Source organism: Mus caroli, chromosome 1, assembly GCF_900094665.2.
Source record: "Mus caroli chromosome 1, CAROLI_EIJ_v1.1, whole genome shotgun sequence".
Lineage (NCBI taxonomy): Eukaryota > Metazoa > Chordata > Mammalia > Rodentia > Muridae > Mus > Mus caroli.
Window position 1 is genome coordinate 119,145,011 of NC_034570.1, and position 21,256 is coordinate 119,166,266.

The 21,256-nt window shown below is 46.0% G+C and overlaps 1 protein-coding gene across 8 annotated transcripts in view; it reads left to right on the forward strand.

Annotated features, from left to right (window-relative positions):
• The window catches only part of Mgat5 (alpha-1,6-mannosylglycoprotein 6-beta-N-acetylglucosaminyltransferase), a 280,247-nt gene that overhangs the window by 226,929 nt on the left and 32,062 nt on the right, over window positions 1-21,256 (forward strand). For all 8 annotated transcript variants that reach the window (XM_029476546.1, XM_021156480.2, XM_029476555.1 and 5 more), the window contains one exon: window positions 12,804-12,953. In XM_029476546.1, the coding sequence (XP_029332406.1) occupies window positions 12,804-12,953 (150 nt within the window). The remainder of the gene's footprint in view (window positions 1-12,803; window positions 12,954-21,256) is intronic.

Here is a 21,256-nt window from a genome sequence, read left to right on the forward strand (position 1 = left end):
TAGGTCCCATGTGCTCTCTTGGCTCCTGGTCCTCTCTTGCCCTCTCTTCTCCTCCTCACTCCATCTCCCCCATCTCTCTCCACTCGTGGCCCAGTTCAGTCTGAGGCCCAGTTTAGCCTGATCTCTTCCCTCTTATCTGCAGTAATCTCAACTATATGTAGGAATGTCAGAGGCTCATTTCTCATTCAGTATCAAGTTAGCAGATCCCTAGGCAAGGAACAGGTCTGCCCTTCACTGCACCACGCCCTTGGGTCAATTCTGGGGCCAGTGTTGTATTCTGGGCCCAGACAGTCAGGTGTAAGTCAGGAACGGAGGGGTATATGTAGAAAGAGAAAGAGAGAAAATAAAATGGGGTCAGGGAGCTAGGCCTCTTCAAACCACAAACTTTTAAAAATGTCTCGTGTTTCTGTGAACACCCCTGAAATGCTAGGGCAGGTTTTGTTGGGTTTGGTTCATTTGGAATTGAGTTCTATGAGAGGCAGGGCGTGGGGGCTGAAAATGTTTGTTTTTGGAGTATTTTTTTAAACAGGATCTTCTCTCAAGAGCCAAGATGATCTCAAAAAACTTATCTTTAGACCTGGCTATTGTGCTTCATTTAAAAAAAAAAAAAAAAAGGAGGGGGAGAGCCAGAATGTTCGATAGAGCTTGGTATGGTGAAGTGGGAGGGGTGCCTCAGTGGGCCCATGTTGAGGCATCCTTTCCCCTTGAGGTGCCAGCCATACAATGGATTTAGTATAGAATTGAGTTTATTTGGGGGCATGGGAAGGGGAGGTGAGAAGGAAGTAGAAGCAGAGGGCAGGGGAGGGAGAAGGAGAGGCAGAGGGAGAGAGAGGGAGGGAGGGAGGGAGGGACGGAGGGAGGGAGAGAGAGAGAGAGAGAGAGAGAGAGAGAGAGAGAGAGAGAGAGAGCAAACATCCAGGAGCACGTGGAGAAAGGGGGAAGGAGGAGGAAAAGCAGAGAGGGAGAAAGGGGTCAAAGAGAGAAGAGGCAGAGAGATCAAGGAGGGGCCAAACAGCCACTTTTATAACAAGCCAGGCCTACCCAACTGTTGCCAGGTAACTGTTGGGCAGAACCTAGAAGGAAAGCTAAAACTAACCTTGAACTCAGGCAATTCTCCTGATTTAGCCTCCTGAAGACTTGTATTACAAGTATGATCCACTATACCTGGCTAATGCAACAGGTTGGGGGAGGGGGGTTGTTTTGGTTGGTTGGTTGGTTGGTTGGTTGGTTTGGTTTGGTTTTTTGGTGGAGGGAGGTGGGAGAGAGTTTTTTGTTTGTTAGTTTGTGGGGGTTCTATTTTGATGTGTATGTGTGTGTTTGAGTCTACATGAGTACATGTAGACTAGAAGACAGATCCTTGGCGCTAGATCCACAAAGTTAACAGCAAGGGCTAGGAACCAAGATGGGAACCGTCTGAGATGCTCTTAATCTCTGAACTATCATCTCTTCTACCCCTAATGGAATAGATTTAAGAGGTGTATTTGTTTTGTTGTATTGTGTTTTGTTATGTTTTTTAGACAGAGACTCATGGAGAGCTCTGGCTGGCTTTCAGCTCACTATGAAATCAAAGGTTACCTTGAACTGATCCTTCTGTCTCCCTACCTATTGAATGCTGGGAATACAGACATGCACCACTAAGAGAGCCCAGAGCTTTCTGCATTCTGGGCATGCACTCTACCAGCTAAGCTGCAGCCTCTTCCCGAGAGTTGTTCTTTTCACACGCAAAAAATTAAAGCTTGGGAGCTTGCCCAAGAACCCACAAATTAGTCACCAAACTGAAATAAAAATGTCGATTATTTTAGACCAGCAAGATGGCTTAGCATGTAGAGCTAGAGAGATGGCTTAGCAGTTAAGAGCACTGACTGCTCTTTCAGAGGTCCTGAATTCAATTTCCAGCAACCACGTGGAGGCTCACAAACATCTGTAATGGGATCCGATGTCCTCTTCTGGTGCATCTGAAGATAGGAACAGTGTTCTCATATATATATAAAACAAAAACAAAAAAATCTTTTGTTTTTTAAATGGCTCATCAGGTAAAGGTGCTTGCCACCAAGCCTGATGACCTCATTTCAAATCCAGGGACCGACATAGTGGAAGAAAAGAACTGAGCCCCCAAATTGTCCTCTGACCTCCTCTGCGCGTGCATACACGTGTGCACACACACACACACACACACACACACACACGATATGTCTTCTAAACTCGATTTTTTTTTCAAATCTAGAATATTTGTTTGACCTCAACTTCTTACCATGTTAAATGTAACTAGAGTCCCAGATCCCGGGGCCAGGGCCATGTGGCTAACTGCCCGTTTACAGATCCTCTGCTCAGCCTTACACTAAGCCACTATACTCAGTCTGTGAAGTTGCCAGTGAGGCCTGACAAGCATGAGGTCTGCAGAAGCATCCTGGGTGTGTTTGAAGCCGTGCTGTCTACCACACTTCATCATTAGAATAGCGAGTGTTTCCTGGCACATTCAGTTGCTGTCTTACGCGGAGTCTGCCACCTTCTTACTGTGCAAGCACCACTGTCACAGTTGTGACCTGCCTGATTCTGTTTGGCTCTCCTGATATCCCCAGAAAGGTGATATTCAGTAATGATTGCTCTCCAAAGAAAGGAATGCCTCTAAAGCATCAACTTCCGGAATGGGAGGATGAGTGTGTGTGTATGTGTGTGCATGAGTGCACACACGAGCCTGTGTATAACATTGTGTGTCTTCCTATTATGCACCTCGTCTTTCAGGCTTAGGTCTCTCACTGATCTGGAAGCTTGGGATTTCCTCCAGGCTGCCTGCCCAGTGATTCTCAGGGTGGTGATGCTCCTCCCAGGTGCTGGCACTGTAGGCATGCACCATAGTACCAGCTTGTATGTGGTCCTGGGTTCTAAACTCAGGTCCTCATGCTTCTGTGGCATGTTCTTTATACCCACTGAGCCATCTGCTCCTTCATGGGATAAATTCTTAGTAAAAAGTTTCAGCCCCATACTGTGTGTAGCTGTTTCTTCATGTCATGGTGGCTGCTGTGGCTTCTGTAGTTTGAATGATGTTGTTGTTGTCGTCGTTTGTATGTGTTAAAGGTTGGAGGAACATCTATGCTATGGCACACATATGGAAATCAGAGGACATCTGTCTTCTGCCAGGGGTTCTAGGGATCTAGCTCAGGCCTCCTGGCTTTCATGTCAAGTGCCATTACCCTCTGAGCCATCCCTCTGGACCCTGACTTGTGTTTTATGTAAATAAAATCAATGAATGGAGCCATTCTTGGTGTCGCACAACACCTACTACCTTTGTAGGACTCAGAAGTGCATACATTTCTGAGAGTGTCACAGCAATGCATCCTTTATATGTGCCCCTTACACCTCCAGCCATAGAAGGTAGCAGAGGCATCCAAGCCACCTCCATTTTACAATGAAGGATGAACATGGATACTGTACATACAGGTGGGCCTGGATGACTTTATTTACCCTCTCTGGTTTCCCAGAACCATCCCAGAGGCTCATCTCCATGGATCCTACCTCCTAGATTACTATATAGTCACTTCATGTCAGATAGACTGCTAAGTGTGACTCTGTGTGTGTGTGTGTGTGTGTCTGTGTGTGCCTGTGTGTGCATACAGTGCCTTATGAACATTTCAGGATGCCCTGTGCCTTTCACACTCATGTGTACAGGCTTGCATGCACATGTACCAAAATAATAATAATAGTAATAACAATAATAATAATAATAATAATAATAAAATATCCTGGGTTAAGTTGCCTGGCATAATCCAGACAGCTTTAGGGGAGCTCCAACTTGCATTGGGCCATCTGCCTCCAACACAGCACTTTAAAGAGCCTTGCCCAGCCTCTCCCTGGAAACAGCTCTGAAATTCACAGGGCGGAGTCACCCTTCATACCAGGCAGAGAAGGAACTTTCTCCTGTACCATTTGTCTGAAACAACACTTGGAGCTTGCAGCTGCCAAGGGAAAAGGTAGTTATTGGAAACTTGCCATGCCTGGGCTTCTACAAGGAGCGGACTTTGAGTGAAAGTGCTTAGCCAGCTTTCTTTCATCCTGACCCTCACCTGTCTGGTAAAGAGTGTGTCCAGTGCCCAGAAGCATCTTGCTGGGATCACCATCCCTCTCAGTCTCCATCCTCTGACCTTGATTGAGGCCTACCGGGGAAGGCAAAAGATCCTGTGAACAACCCTGCCACTCCCAAACTCCCAAAATCAGGAGGAGCAGATTGTGGCTCTTCCTGCACCGGTCACTGAAGTGACACCGTCCAACACAAAGTCCCAAGAGTATGCTGTTTTTCTGAACCTCTTAGAAATAGGGCTGTGTGAGCCAAGACGCACCGTGATCATCTCCCCTCCACCCGAAAGCCCCTTGTAGCACTGAGCGGAAAGAGTGGCATTTCACAGGCTATGAGAAAAACCAACTGTCTGAACCCTCACACGGTGGAGTTACTTCTCTGCTCTTTGGATTCAATTTGGGACAGACTCTTTCTCTCTTAAACAGTAAAAAAGACTTATCCTTCTATTACTCCCCATCCCAAGAACGATCCCATTGCAGTAATTAAAGTACCCACTTGAGCTTAGTCACAGAAACTCTGAAGAGCCTTTGAAGTTAGGCTTTCTTCCTTGACCGCCAAGTCCTGCTTCCCCCAAGAGTTCTCACCTTCCCCAAGCCTCCTCATCCTTTCCCATCATCCCCCTGCCCACCCCACCCCCACCCAAGCCCTTTCTGGGACAAAGTGGGGAATAGAACTGACACTGCCTAGTGCCCCATCTCCTGGGCTCTACAGGTGACTAAAGCCAGTTCTCTCTAGTGAGATTATCAGGACAAGCCATCCTAGCCAATCAGTGAGCTCTGGATTCAGCTGAAAACCCTACCCCAAGAAACAAGGCAGCTGGGAAAGACATCTAGGGCCCACATTTGGCCTACACGCCACACACACACACACACACACACAACTACACAACTTGAATATTACCAGCATCCTTCTAACTTTCTTTGCCCTGCACTGTTTCTGGTTTTACTACCCAGGCAGAGCTGATAGCAGGCAGCATAAGGAGGACATTTTGGCACATGAGCCACAGTGGTCTGCTTCCAGCCTTCCCAGTCCCTTCCGTGAGCAGTGCAATGGAGCTGGTAGGCTTTGCTGCTGGAGGACTGTGTCAGTCCAAGTAGATTAACGGACATCATGGTCCATCAAGTGTCTGCATCCCCACTGGGGAAAAAAGAAACCAGCTTTCCAATTTGACGACCTCCTGCCCTCCTCTAAGCAGAAAGCAGGGTCATGGTAAAGGGTTTCTTGTTCTTGCAAACTTGCTAGCAGCTCCCCAGAGTCCTTTAAAAGGCATTTGTGAGATGCAGAAAGCCCTGAGACACAGTGTAGGAAACCAGGGAGCATGTTAACTAGGTGGCTCAGTGGGGACGTGAGCAAGCATTGAATGGAGCTGGGCAGAGCAGTGCAAGCATTGGTCAGGCCAGAATTCCCATCCCTTTATACCTTCAGGGATGTTATTAGCACCACAGTTTAAGATACCTTTATATGAATTTCATGGTTCTATTATGCATCTAGCAGGACTGTGAAATGTCATGGTCTCCTGTTCATAGGTATGAAATGTGTCATTGAGTTACAAAGACAGGAGTTACCACCCTTTCCAAGCCACCAGTCAGCCACTGTGTGCGTGTGTGTGTGTGTGTGTGTGTGTGAGAGAGAGAGAGAGAGAGAGAGAGAGAGAGAGAGAGANGAGAGAGAGAGAGAGAGAGAGAGAGAGAGAGAGAGAGAATAAGACCTCATGTGTCCTGCTCCGTCATCGTCCATCTCACTCCCTTGATACGAGTTCTCAGAACCTAGGCTTGTAGCCGGGAAGGCCCAGCATCCTCCTGTCGGCGCCCCAGCCTCCAGCTGTGCATAGTTGCATCTGGGGCTTTACACAGGAGTTTGGACTGAGGTGCTCACACTTGTGCAGAAACTACCCCACTGAGCCATCTTCCTAGCACATCGTTTTTATTTTAAGTGGTAGGTTCCATACAGATGAGGAGAAACGTCCCAGGGAGAGTCCAGCCATACCTACAGCAGAGAACAGGAATGTTGTTAAGTAGTGAGCTGTGTGGCACCCACGGCAGCCTGACACCCAGAACACCACATTTGCCAAAGAAATTGAGGCCATTTCCTGCACTGTTCTTATTCCTGAGCCATAAGAGGAGGCAGCTGAGGACGTTCTCATCCTCTGGTTCTCAGTTTCACCTCTCACCCTGGAGAGTTCAGTGTTGCTCAGATTGAATTGACTTCCCAAAGCTCTTAATGTCTCACCCCCTCTCATCCCTCAAGCTATAGCCAGAAATAGCCAGGGAGTTCTGACAGCATCCACTCCTTTACTCGCCTGCTCTCCTGTCCCTCTGCTTCACGCCCCCATGCCTCCAGATGAGGTTTGGGAGGTTTTCATTTTAATCAGTTAGATCAGTTGTTTTTAATGAGAATTTAAACTAAGCTAGAGACTTGCAAGCATTAGGAAGGCAGCAGGTTGCTCGTCTAAGGCCTCACAGAAGCATCTCATGCTATGGCTGTGAGGCAGGGATGGAGGTATGCCTCTGCACATGCTCAATGTACATCCTTCCTCCTGCAGTGCTAATCTGTGGATGATGGGGCAGTTAGGAATAGGTTGTTTTCATTGCCCTTGGACTTCTGCAGTCGGAGAAGGAAAGTTTTGGTGAGTGATCTTATCCCATTTACACACACACATACACACACACACACACACACACACACACACACCTACTTATGCCAGAAAGGGAACCCACTAGAGACTAAAGTAACATTTGCACAAAACTACAGCTTGGTAAACCAATGAGTTTTCATTGTAGTTGCTACAGAAGAATGGGTAAGGAATTACTTATAGGAGCAGGGATTACTCAAAAGCAGCCACATCCCAGGAAAGCCCATCGCAGTGTGGGTAACAGCTCAGTAAAGCAACAGTGCTTGGAGGCAGCTCAGCAGTCTTGAGAACTCTGCTCTGCAGCTGGACTGGTCAGTCTCTGCCCCCGTGGTTGTTTTCTGCATGTGTAACTGCAGAGGGGCCCTCAGGAATCTTGTGAGTGATGGACATGAGGAGTCTGCTTATCTCCTGCATCTCATGAGCATAGTTGTATGATCTATGCTTGTAATCCAGCCCTGGAGAGGTGGGGCATGGAGGCTTCCATACAACCTGAGCAAATCGGCAAACTCACAAAAACCAGGTAGATGGCATCCTAGGAGCAACATGCAAGGTTGCCCTCCAGCTTCCATGTGTGTGCATGCGCGTGCACACATGCCAAGTATTGCCTTAGCCAATGTTTTGTTGTTACACAAAATGTTTAAGGCTGGGAAGTCCCAGCACATGGCTATCATCTGCTCAGGGGCTGCCCAGGGTCTCTAGTTGCATCGCAACAAGGTTGAGGGCTGCATGCAGCCAAATAGCACAAGTGTGTTAGCTCAGGGATTTTTGACCCTTTTATGAAGCCATTGTTCCATGATGAGGGTCACCCCCACCCCCTAAGACTTCATCTAATCCTAATTACTTCCCAAAGGTCCACCTCCAGATACCACCAATATGTGAATTTCCAAAGCATGGCCTATTGGTATTAAATCCTATTAAATCCTAGCTGACATCCAAATGCTCCCCAGATTTACAGATATTACAATCTGGTGGTCTTTTAGTGTAGCAATTATACATTACAGTTACTACACAGGCTGGGTTCACCCCTGCAAACCATCACTCCTCAGTAACCCCATCTGGAAGTTAATTTATATCATCCTCATGCAAACTTATGGACTTGAACTACAAACACCCACATGTATAAACACTGTCCATATGCCTGCCTAGCATTGCTTCCCATGGTTTTTTTTTTCTTTTTTTTTTCAAATGGAGCATCCAGGCATAGTAGTTCTTTTGCAGTGAGGCTTGACCCTAGTCCTTCCTTGACATTTCAGACCTTTGGGGCCACAGGGAGGTCTTTTAAGATGCTGGTTGGGATGGTTCAGTCAGTAATGTACTTTGCCTCACAAGCAGGAGGACCTAAATCTGGTTCCTCGAGCCCATGTTAAAAAACCTGGGTACAGTGGCACACAATTGTAGTCCCAGGACAGGGGAGAGAGAGCTAGGAGGCTCCTGAGGTTTGTTGATCAGCCAGGCTAGGGCCAACAGCAAGCCCCAGTTAAGGAGATGCCCTACCACACACACACACACACACACACACACACACACACACACACTGATGATGATGATGATATTAAATATTAATTCCAGCAGAATTTAACTGAGCAAGCATCAGAGAGCTGTTTTGAAGCAGGGTCAGGGGTGGGGATGGGGAGAGGGGGTGGGCTCAGGCATCAGTCCCTAATCTCTCCCTCAATCCAGCTGCTAACTAGGATGCTGTTTGAGTTTAGGAAGGTTACTAGCTAAAGGGTCACAAGGGTGTAAGAACAATAAATACGAGCCTGCTTGAGGTTCACAGGAGATTGGTGCCAGCTGCTGGGGTCAGAAGTAGATGAGGGCACCTGGTGGAGAAAGGTGACTTGCCTTTTTAAACCTGTTGAGTTCAAAGAAGCCACAAAATGGCTGATGGCAAACCTCAAGAGATGAGTGGCCACTCCAAGTTCAGGCCTGAGCTTTGAACCTGAAATACTTCCTTAGGCTCCTATAGCCATGAGTGGGCTTTCATCTGGGGAGCTACTGTGGTGTGAATTTGAGATTCCCCCTTAGCCCATAGGTTCACTTGGTCTCCAGCTGTGGCAATCTGGGAAATTTATGGACCTTTTAGTAGGTGGAGCCTTGCTGGAGAAAGTGTGTGTGTCACCGGGAGTGAGCGCCGAGGGTTTACAGCCCAGTCCAATGGGCTGTTCTCCCTGATTCCTGACTGACTGAGGCAGTGTGACCAGCTGCCTCCCACTCGTCCAGCATCCCCTCCCCACCATGACAGACTATATGCCCTCAAATTAGGAGCCAAAATCAGCTCTTCTTTGCTGAAGTTGCTTTTTGTCTGGTCTTTAGTCTCAGCAGGGAGCTGTCTGAGAGCCTCTGGAGCCGCTCCATTTGGAATAGAAACACTGTTCCGTCTCCCAGATTTCTACAAAACCACCACAAGACTGTCTATGATGAGATCTTAGTTCCTGTAGTCCTAATTACTTCCAAAGGTCTACCTTTAAATACCATTACCACTTGACTTTCCAAAGCATGAACAATTGGTAGATACACTAGCTGACATCCTAAGTGATGGCGAGATGTTTATTTGTGACTACGTGGTGGGAGAGAGGGTTAAGGTTTTCTGTGTTCTCAAAAGTTCTGCTTGGGACATTCCCCCCACCCCACCCCCCAGTTCTGATCACCTGCTGGGATCTCTTCAGTTAAGAGTTTAAATCCTCTCTGAAGGAAATCTCTTCTCAGACTTCACCACACCCAAGCATCCTCTGGGACTTGTTGAGCCTGTTCATAGTTTTCCTCCTGGCCTAAGCCTTCCTGCGTGGAACACCTCCGAGAGCCCCTGCCTTTCCTGGATTTGATCGTTGCACACGTGTGACCTCTTAGATCCTTCCGTTCCCAGGCCTTTGTCTGGGATCCTAATCTTCAATCTGTCTGAAGTGAAGGAGGTTAGACTCAAATGAAACCACATGGGCAGTTTGCTGCTGTGGCTTGCTGCGGGCGGCTGGGGCCTCCCCTGTCAGCAGCTGGCTGTTAGCAGGAAAGCCTCTTTTTGCATTAGGGACAGATGACTGCATCCACTTACAGCCCCCCACTTCAAAGCCAACAAACTCTCCTAAGAGGCGACTCAAGTGAAAATGTGGGGTGGATCTGGGGAGAGTTGGGTTTCCAGGACTATTTATGGGTATCTAGAGACTTGGGAGTGTAGAATGGGGTGGCTACAGCTTAGACATTAGATTCTTCCCATTTCTCTGCCTTGGTTTTGTTTGTTTGCTTGTTTGTCTTTAGGTAGTGTCTTATGTGTTGTGAAATATAATACACTGGGGCGGGGGGGGGGGCTGGCAGGCTCATGCTAAGGTGCCCCCCTGAGAAATCATAGCATGCAGCAGACCCAGTATAAAGGGGTCTTAGGGAGGAGGGGGTAAAGGCCTGGAGAAAGTAAAGACAGACAGGAGCAGAGCCACAAGGGCAGAGAAGGAGGGACAGAGAAAGACAGAAAAAAGGAAGCGGAAGCGGGGAGAGAGACCAGCTGGGCACATGTGGGAATGAGGAGCAAGCAGTGTCCTCTACAAGCCACCTGTATCTGGCAGTGGTCATGATATAAGCTGTTGCTAGGGCCCTGGGAGGAGCCTAGCAGAATTGCCTGTAAGCCACATTATGTGGCACAGGATGCAGTGGCTAGGTCATGTAGGGCTTCATGCATGCCAAGCGTGTGTTCTAACACTAAGCCATATCCCCACCCTGACTCCCTGCTTTTTCTTACACTAATCCTTCTCCATCTCCCTTTGTCTCCCTCCTCTTCTTCCCTCTTCTATTCTTCTTCTTACTCTGCCATTTCTTCCTCTTCCTTCCTCTTCTTCACTCTCCTCCTTCCCCTTCCTTCCCCTTCTGCCTCCCCTCCCTATTCTCCATCTCACTCTGGGTTTCTCTCACTCTCTCATTCACCTTGTTACCTGTGCTTACTCCAACACTGAGTGCCCTTTGACCCTCCAGCCCTCTGTGTTGCGCATTCTCAATGTTGGAGAGGATCTAGAAGGTCCTTTGGGACTTAGCAGCTTCCCTGGGACTGGGTCCACTCTAGGAAGACCCACACTAGGCTGGCCAGTAGGGAAATCAGCAAGGTTAAGGAGCCCCCTGCCTGCTTCTGAAGGAATGGGGATGAGATTCTAAGAATACAGAGGACAGATAGAATTTACTAGATGCCCAGCACTGGAACCCAAAGCCCAGAACCCTTCCAGTGAACTTAGAGGAGGTAGATGATCCTAAACAGGGCTCAGGCTTGAAGTAAGAAGTAGTTGGGGCTTATAAACTGTTCCACTCTTGTTTGGTCAGGGGACCACTTCCCTGAAATCAGGTCAGCAGCTTACATCCACACACACACACACACACACACACCAGACATGCTGTGAGACTGAGCCTGCGTCTCAGGCCTTTGCTTTATTCGTAGGCTGGCCTGCAGTCAGAAGGTTGTTTACAACCGGTTGTTACTCTAATGCATAAAATAGGTCATTTTAACTTGAACTTGGCTTTGAAAAGGTTTCCTCCAATGTCAGAGTGTTGTATGATAGCCACAGGACAAGGATGGCACACAGAGAGGCTTAGACCAGCTTCATTTGGGTTCAAGTCCACTTCTCTGAACTCAGGGCTGCTAGGGCCACCTCACCTCCCCCCCACCCTCCCTCGTTCCTTCAAAGTCTTTGGTCACAAACTGGCTATTATTAGATTTTTCCCACTGTGGGGCAAAAAAAAAAAAAAGACACTTAGAATGAGAAATTGTGTGGCCTACTTTGACACAACTGGAAGCCATTACAGAGCTTGAGTCCTTCAAATTCAAAAGGAAGCAGTGGGGTGGAGCACGCCATACACAATCCACTTATACTACTTAGTCACACAGACGCCAAAGGGAAGGGAGAAGGGACCTTGTTTCTTCGCCACAGGTGGTTTCGATTTTGGACCCTGAAAACCTGTGCCTGCAGATGTGGGACCTTCGGCTGAGTGTTCTCCACTGAGTCAGAGCACCTTAAAGTCCCCACTTAACCCCTCTGTCTCCTTTGGCTCACCTGGGTATTCTCTGCTCTCCAGCTGCTGGGTACATCAGAACATCCTGAGAGAAAGCCTCCTCTTCCCCACTGTCAGAGTGAAGTGGGCTGCAGCTCTGACAGCATGAGTTAATCATCACTTGAAATGCTGGCCAACAGGGGATGTTTGTATTCCCTGGAGACAGCTTAACAACTCTGGATAAATATTCCAGGCCAGCTGCCCGCCTTCTCCAAGGCTCATCCCTGCCCCACCACACACAAACTTCCTTCTCAAAAAATGGTGAGCCAAAAACAATGCACCGGGTCCCTAGGAAGTCCCAAAATCAGGATGATACTTTCAGACACTTGGCCATGATTGTTGTTATTCTGTAATATTTTACCATTTGTGTGCATACATATATATATATATATATGTATGTATATAAATATATATATAAATATATATATTTGACTATATATATATATAGTCAAATAATAATAGTAATATAGATACATAAACCTGGTTAGATACATGGTAATCACACACACACACACACACAGACGCTCACATGGTTCTGATTGCAGACTCATACAGTGGAAATATGACTGTTTCTGCCCTCAAGATCCAGACAGATTACTATTTTCATGTGTGTTTGTGTCTCTGCAGTATGAATGTGTAGGTGTGGGTTTGCATGTGTGGGGACACATGTATTGGTACATGTACATATATGCCTGTGTATGTGAGTACATATGAAGACCAGAGGTTGCCATCAGTGTCTTTCTTGATCTTTGTTCCCCTTAGGTATTGAGACAGAATCTCTAACTTGAACCCAGAGATGATGGATTCGGTTCATCTTCCAGCCAGCTTTCTGCAGGGATCTGCAGTCTCTGCTTCCCTAGCACAGTGATTGCAGGCAGGCCACCATCCTCACCTACTGAGCTACGTCTCCATCCCTCGGCCAGGCTGCATTTAAGATAAATCTCAATATCAGCATGTCACATGGCCAAGATCTCAGCATTAACCATTCTTATCTTTGTGCCCTGCAGCTCTTACAAGAGGTCTGGCCTACCAAGCAGGTTGTTTTACTAATGGCACTCTTTACTACTCTGCCCTCTCTAGAATAAGAAAATCTACCTGGATATCATTCACACGTACATGGAAGTGCACGCCACTGTTTATGGCTCCAGTACCAAGAACATTCCCAGTTACGTGAAAAACCATGGCATTCTCAGTGGACGTGACCTGCAGTTTCTTCTCCGGGAAACCAAGGTAACCTCCCTGCAGATTCATAAGAAGTCACAGGATTTATAGGTTTGTTCTCCCTGGCAGAACATGGGAGCAGAGTCTTTCATGCTTTCTTTTCATGGTACAGGAGAACTTTAGGCAATAGGTTAGGAATATAGCTCAGTGCTTGCCCAGAAACACACACACACACACAAAACCAGATGTGAGTTGTACTGTAGTGTCTCAAGTTTTAATAACTATTATTATTTATTAAAGTAATTCATGTAATGATTCCACAGAAACATTAGCTTGGGTTAGCCTAGGTATACTAGCTATAAGGTTTTCTGGGTGTTTGTGTACACATACAGTCTTTACAATTAAAGACCCTTACGTGTGCTTTAAAGTCTCAAATGTATCTGTGTATTGGCTCTAAAGGGGAAAGGTCCAAGCTGGACACGACGGTACATGTCTGTAATCCTAGTGCTGGGACTTAGAGGATCAGGAGCTCAATCCATCCTCAGGTGTGTCGGAGTTGGTTGACCCTGTCTAAGCTTTTAAGCAGTAACCGGGCAGTGATGCTCTAGAGCAGCTACTGAAAAAAGTTAAATTGTGGCTGTTGGGAGTTCATTCACTGATTCTTGTTCAAAATATGTATTTTTGCAATTAAATGTTGTATATATAGAGAGGATATATATATATAGTTATATAGTTATATAGTTATATATAGGTGTAGTTATAGTTTTATATATACATTAGTGATAGCGTTTTCCTGACATGTGAAAAGCTTTGGGTTCTATCCTCTGAACCCAAAGAAATAAAATTTAATGACCCTGTTTATGGAGGACTTGTCTTGTGCTGAGTGACAAGCAAGGACTTTGGGTGGAAAGGTAAGGCCAGGGATGACCATGCTCCAGGGATGGCCTTTTGATAGGGTAGCAGAGGCCACAGGTGCCACTGTGGCTCAGGGAACTAGGTCCCTGGCATGTTGTCCTCACAGCCTTCCTCAAATGGAGACCAAGTGCTGCTAACTCAAGAAGCACTAGAGAGGGTTGTGGAAGTCCGGCAAGGTGGCCAAGGTGTGAAACCACCTGGCATATGGGCCAAAGGATCCAGATTCAGGGAGCCAAGGTACCAGGGGCATATTCAGGAAAGAAATAAATCCTATTTACCTATATTTGTACTAGAATATGACAGTTGATAAGAAATGGTGTCTGACTGTCACAGGTGTGGGCAGGGTTCAAACCCTCTGGCATAAGTGGCTGGGCAACTCCCTAGGATTATTTATTTGCATGCATGCACATGAGTATGTTTGTACATGAGTGTATGTGTATGTGCACGTGTGTGCATCCATATTGAGGCTACAGGTCAACCTTGGGTATCATTTCTCAGGTACTGTCGACCGTTATTTTTTTTTAACATGCATGTACATGTGCCTGCATATTGTATGTGTACCATGTGCAGAACCTCTGGTGTCAGAAGAGTTCAGACAAGCCACAGTGTGGGTGCTAGGAATTGTCCCAGATCTTCTACAAAAGCGGCATCAGATCACATTACAGATGATTGTGAGCCACCATGTGGTTGCTGGGAATTGAACTCTGGACCTCTGGAAGAGCAGTCAGTGCTCTTAACCACTGAGCCATCTCTCTAGCCCAGAAGTAAGAACTCTTTTTTTTTCGAGACAGAGTTTCTCTGTGTAGCCCTGGCTGTCCTGGAACTCACTTTTTAGACCAGGCTGGCCTTGAACTCAGAAATCCTCCTGCCTCTGCCTCCCAAGTGCTGGGATTAAAGGCGTGTGCCACCACCACCCGGCAGGAGTGAGAACTCTTAACTACTGAGCTATCTCTCGAACCTACATCTTGGATTTTGTTTATTTATTTATTTATTTATTTTTGGATATTGTTTTTGTTTTAGACAGGATTGCTCGCTGACCGTGAGCTCACTGAGTAGAGTAGGCTGTCTGAACAGTGAGCACAGGGTATTTGCCCAGCTCAGCCTCCCTAGACAGTGAACACAGTGGCTCTGCCCGGCTCTGCCTCCCCAGCATCAGGGTTACAAGCATGCACTGGTATGCCACACTTATTTTATGTGGGCTCTAGGGGCTGAATTCAGGTCTAAAGTTGAGCACTTTACTAAATAAACTGTTTCTCCACCCCAAGACTTTAGTTTTAGAAGGCGCATCTGGCAATAGCTTGGAGGTGAACAGAGCAGACACCACTGTGGATTCTCCACATTTGGGCTTTGCATAGTGAACTGGGATCCAGTCGTGGAGAAGGCTCCAACTCCAGATGCTTGCCAATTGGGAATTCAAGCTCTGCTGGGCCTTTGGCATACCATCTTCATAAACACGCACACTTAACACTTAGTGGTAAGGCTAAAGAGATGACTCAGAGTAAAGTACTTACCCCAAAATCATGAAGAGTTTGGGTCCTGAAGACACACCTAAATCCAGATGCAGTAGCACACATCTGTAATTCCAGTGCTTTTATGGTAAGATGGGAGGCAGAAACCGGAGACCCTCCAGAAGCTAAACAGACCCAGTGTATGCTACAGTAAACAAGTGGTTCTTTCTCAAACAATGGAGGACTGACACCTAACCTCTGACCTCTAGACTTGCAGACCTGTACATACACAGACACCCAAAAGGTTTTTTTTATTTTGTTTATGAACTTGTTTGGTTGGTTTTGTTTTTGAGACAGGGTTTCTCTGTGCAACAGCCCTGGCTGTCCTGGAACTCATTATGTAAATAAACTAGGCTGGCCTTGAACTCACAGAGATCCACCTGCCTCTACCTCTGCCACCGCCTCTCCCTCTTGAGTGCTGAGATTAAAAGCACATGTCACCATGCTGGGCCACACAAAGACTTTTAAAAGATGGAGTGGGTGGGAGCTGGCGATATGGCTCAATTCGTAAAGGCACCCACTGCTTAATACCTGAGGATCTGAGTTTGAGTCCCAGAACCCACAAAAAAGGTAGAAAGAAAACAAAGAGAACCACCTCCCCGAAACTGTCCCATGACCCCCACTTCCAGCCTGTAAACACAATTGATTCTTTTTGTTTCATGGTCATTTGTGTGACTTCAGGGATAAAATATTTTGATAATTTATTTTAACTCTGTTCAAACACTGGGTCTCATCTCCTGAGGACTTCTAATTCCTTAGAAGGTTGCCTGTCGCCTGATGATTGCTTGGGTCTGTGAGAGAGGAGTGCCCCAGTTTCACTGCTCTCTACCTGTCGTCTTCATTGTAGTCATTGTCATCATTGTCGGCTTCTTTCTTAGTTTGACATTTCCGAGTCGTCAGGATGTCCCAGCCCTTTCTCAGCAACAATTCTATTTTCTGCCATTTGCCTCATTTCACTTTTCTTCGGTGTGACCCTGCAGAAAGTTCAAGTTCCTTTAAAATAACACCAGGGTAGAGCTGCTGCACAGCGCGTCATTACTGTCTTGCACGCTTCTATTAGCCGACCCTGGGAATATCTCCCTCAGCCTTGCAGATTTTAAAAGAACCCTCATTTGCCTACCATCCATTTACCTTGTCAGAGAATAGGGAATGGGCTAAAATTGAAGTCTATCCTGTCTGGAGGAACACAAGAAAAAAAGCCTCTAAGACCCAGCTATGATGTTGGAGTAGACCATACAACCAAGTGTGGCTTGGGTTTTAATCATGAGAAGCTCATGCTCAATATATACCAAATTATATATGTGTGTGTGTGTCTGTGTATATAAACATACACACACACACACATATACATACATATTTGTATGTATGTATGTATGCATGTATATATCTCCTTAAAATAAAAGCAGGTAGCAGGTGTTGGGACTGGAGAAATGGCTCAGTGTTTAAGAACACATACTGCTCTTACAAAGGACCAGGGCTCAGTTCTCAGTACCTATAGCAAGCACAGGTGCCTCTAACTCCAGTTCCAAAAGATCTAACGCCTTTATAGACTCTTCAGATGCTACAAACACATGGTACAGAGATAAACAGGTTCACACACACATACATACACAAACTTTTTAAGTGATTAATTTAAAACTGGTACCTTACAGTGTTGTTCCAGTTAGAATTACTTAGCATCTGTCACCCTAATATGAATATATTAGGCCTGGAGAGATGACTCGCCTGTTGAGAACACATGCTGCCTTTCCAGAGGCCCCAAGTTTCTGTTCCCAGCACCCACGTAGGGCTACCTTTAATTCCAGCTCCAAAGGATCTGATGCCTCTGACTTCCATGGGCACCTGCACTCATGTGCAAACACACACACACATACACACCCAGCTACACATAATTTAAAATATAAATAAATCTTAAAGAATATGTTAAACCACTCCATGTGGAGTTATAATTCAAATTGTTAATTGATAAGAGGAACCCAAGGTGGTGTACGGGCAAGACCCCTTTATATTGAGAGCCCAGTAATAGGCAACTGAGATGAATGAATGCTGAGTTTGGAAATATGACACAAGAGGAGTGGCCTTGTGTTCATATTGTTTCCTCCTTCTAATTCCTTCTTCAGTGCCACTGAGCAATTTAAAGCAGTTTCTTCCCGTCCATGTTGGAAGTAAAGAACAGGAGCTGCCAGGAAGAAATGTCTGTAAAATGGGTAGATTCTCCTCAGACTCAGCTAAAGAGGGGAGCAAAGCCTGATCTTCTTTCCCCAAGATCTTCAGAGATAGGGGGAAAATGGCTGGTGTTCAGTCACTTTGGGGCTCATTATTTTTGTTAATAAGCCATCTTTGGGCTCTGGAGTTGCTTTGGTTTTGGCTCCTGCAGTGTTGGGGGTTGACCCTAGTGCATGCTAGGGCAAGCTTGCTCCCACTAAGCTACTTCCCGAGCCTAGAAGCTGACTTTGAAACTCTGCTTGTATCCCAGAGTACCCAGGGCTTAGTAGAACTCTGTCTGAGCATGCCATTTGGAGCCCTGGTCTCTGAAGACAGAGGGGTGTTAGTATAGCATGAAAATTGGGACTTAAAGCATTGGGAAGTTGCTATAATAATCTAGAAGCCTCTTCTAACAGAGCTATAAATTTTGATAAACTAATTTTCTAAAAATTACAGACAGGTCATTTGATCTATCAAACTCTAGAAGAAGAGATGGAACCTGTGTATCATGCCTCACTTTTTTTTTGCATATTTTACATTTTGATTTAATTCTCCATCTCCTCTAATATGGCTTTTCTTCACCTTCCTAGTTTATGTTTGTTTGTTTGTTGAGGCAGGATCTCATGTAGCCTAGGCTGGCCTTAAACTTACCAAGTAGGCAAGGATGAGCCTGACCTTCTTTCTGATCCTCTCACCTCCAGCTTCTGAACACTGGGATTACTGTTACACACTTCCACAGCCTGTTAAGTGGTGGTGGGGATCAAGCCCAGGCCTCGTGCACTTTAGGCCAGCACTCAACATCACCAGTCTACCTTCCTAGTTTAACATCATTACCTTTTCCCACCTTCCCTTGGATGGTTCTTATTAATGGGCCATAATGGACATCAAGAATTCACATCCTACTTGCCAGTGGAAGGGTGTCTGGACTCTACTCTCTAGCCAGACTAAGAATTCTCCTTCCTGTAGTCAAGGAGAAATTCTAACTGTAGCCTAGCAAGGGAAGCTGCTGTTCACACCCTCACTTCCCAGCACCCCCCACCATTCCTCCCTCCATGACTTAGGCGACCCAGGATAAACCTAGTTGTTCACCAACTCATCTCAGCTAGACACATAAACAGGTGTGACCAATGTAGAGTGTGTGCTTTACTCAATAGTCTTTCCCTTCTACCTAACTGCAGCCCCAAACACACAGCTAAAAGTCCCCCAAGCCCCAGCTAACTCTTAGCTCCCACCTCCCCAGGTTTGGCTGGGTTTCATTTCTGTTGCTATGACAAAATATTCTGTTTATTTCAGCTTACAATTCCAGGTTATAATTCATTGAAGCAGCTGGTAATCACACATCTATAACTCAAGAAAAGACAGAAGTGAATGTGTCATGTTCAGTTGCTTGCTTACTTGTGCAATTTTTCCAGCCTTATATACTTTAGGACTTCGGCCTAGGGAATGGTACTGCCCACAGTGGGCTGGGTCTTTCCATACCAATTAACTTAATTAAGACACTCTCTCATATGCGTGCTTACAGACTAACACAATCTGGACATCAGCCCAGCACTTACTAAACATAGTAACAGAAAAAAACCTTCGTAAGCATACTCTTATGTGGCCCAGGCTGGCATCAAGCTTTCTACCTAATGTAGTGTCTTAATTTTACTTCTTTTTCTGTAAGAAAATATCCAACAGAAGAAATTTAAGGGAGAAGAATGTTTATTTGGATCACAATTTATGTTATGGTCCACACTGAGGAAGTCAAGGTAGCAGGAACTTGAAGCAGCTGCCTTCACGGTTAACAGAGAACAACAAGGAGTGAATGCTTGCTTGTGCTCAGCCCTCTTTCTTCACATTCACACAGTTCTCCATGCCCTACCCAGGGAATGATACCACCCATAGTGGATGGGTCTTTCACATGAGTTAACATAATAAAGATAATCCCCCATGGGCCAACCTGATCTACACAGTCCCTCACTGAGACTTTCTTCCCAGGGGATTCTAGGTTGTGTCAGAGTGACAAAGCTAACCGTCACAAAGGGGTAAGGTTCAATCAGCTCTAGAACCAGGTGCCAGGTAACTCTTGAGGGTTCAAGGAGCTTTCAGATTCTCACAGGTGTCCTTTCCATGCCTGGCTTTTACATACAAGTTGATCACACCAAGTGTGAAAAATCAGAAATCCAAATTATTCCTGAGCCAAGAACATAGGTCAGTTAGCTAGCAGAAATGATCTAAAACTGGTCACTTCCCATCTCTAGGCCAATTGACATATAGACTGTAATGCATTTGATCTAGTATTGGGACTTTCAGATGGCAAAAAATGTGGGAGCTTTTAAGTTTGGTGCTGGTGTTTGTGGTCTGGTTTGTTTCGTCTCTGACCAGGCACTAAGGTTGCTGGAAGACATCAGGCATTGCCCGAGGAATCCAGTCTCCTGGTTAGTGGCCAGTTTGGCCAGTTGCTGATGCTAAAACAGGTGCAATAAATCCTGTTGTCACTTGGCGATTGTAGCTCTTTCCTAGACAGCCCAAAGCAGTTTCAATTAGAGGCTTTGTGGACTGAGTGCAGCGCCAACTAGATGACGAACCCAGCCACTGCTTACCTCCTGCAATATCAGGTGCGTGAGAAGAGGGTTCCTTCCACGTCTGTAATAAAATACCTTTATAGAACACTACCTCAGAGAGCTCAGGGGGAAAGGGGCTTCTCTGGCTTACAATTTCAGGCTACAGTCCATTATTGCAGGGAGGTCAAGGCGGGAAGGTGGAACAGCTGGTCACATGATATCCGTTGAGGCTTAAATGCAAAATATCCCCCAGAAGCTCACGTGTTTGATACTTGGTGATGTTTAGGGAGATGATGGAGCCTCCTTTAGGAGCCTTACTGAAGTTCCACTCACTGAAGGAAGGATATCGCTGCCCCCATTTCCTGATATACATAGACATACATAGACATAGACATAGATTCTCTTTGTGTGAGTGTATGTGTACCTGTCTGTCTGTGTGTCTGTCTGCCTCCTATATGAAATGGAACAGTCTGCTTGACTGCCCAGCAGTCCTCACACTACTGCCAGCATGTTTTCCTATCATCATAGACTGCATCCCTTTCCGGAACTATAAGCCAAATAAACCTTTCCTTCTTCTCTGACTTCCTTTTTCTCAGGATATTTTGTCACAGCAACAGAAAAGTAAGAAATACAACACCAAAGAGTGGAAAGAAAATAAAAGCACACATCTAGTGCTTTTTCCATTCTTGCCCAGGTCCAAACCCAGAAAATGATTCTGCCCACTTTTAGGCTAGATCTTCCCACATCAATTAAGGCAATCAAGACAGTCCCCTTAGACATACCCACAGTCTGTTAGACAGTCGATCACTGAGACCCCCTCCCTTCCTGGGTAATTCGAGGTTGTATCAAGGTGGCAATTAAAACTGTCCATCACACCCAACTGTTGCAGAAATTCCTTTTTAAAGATATGAAGGGAATACCTATTCCTAGAAGTAGATTGCTATCCTGCTACTGTATAAAGAACAAAGGGGGAGGCTTAACAATAGCATACAGTTCTAGGACTGGTCTTTCCATCAGGAAGTCACTGCACGATTCCTTCTCCCTCTCCTCTGATAGTTTTGTAGTGTATGAAGTAGTGAGACCTGGCTGGCATAGTGGTACACACCTATAATCCCAAGCATTCAGGAGGCAGCAGCAGGCAGATCTCTATGAGATGGAGAGAGGGAGGGAGGAGAGGAGAGGAGAGGAGAGGAGAGGA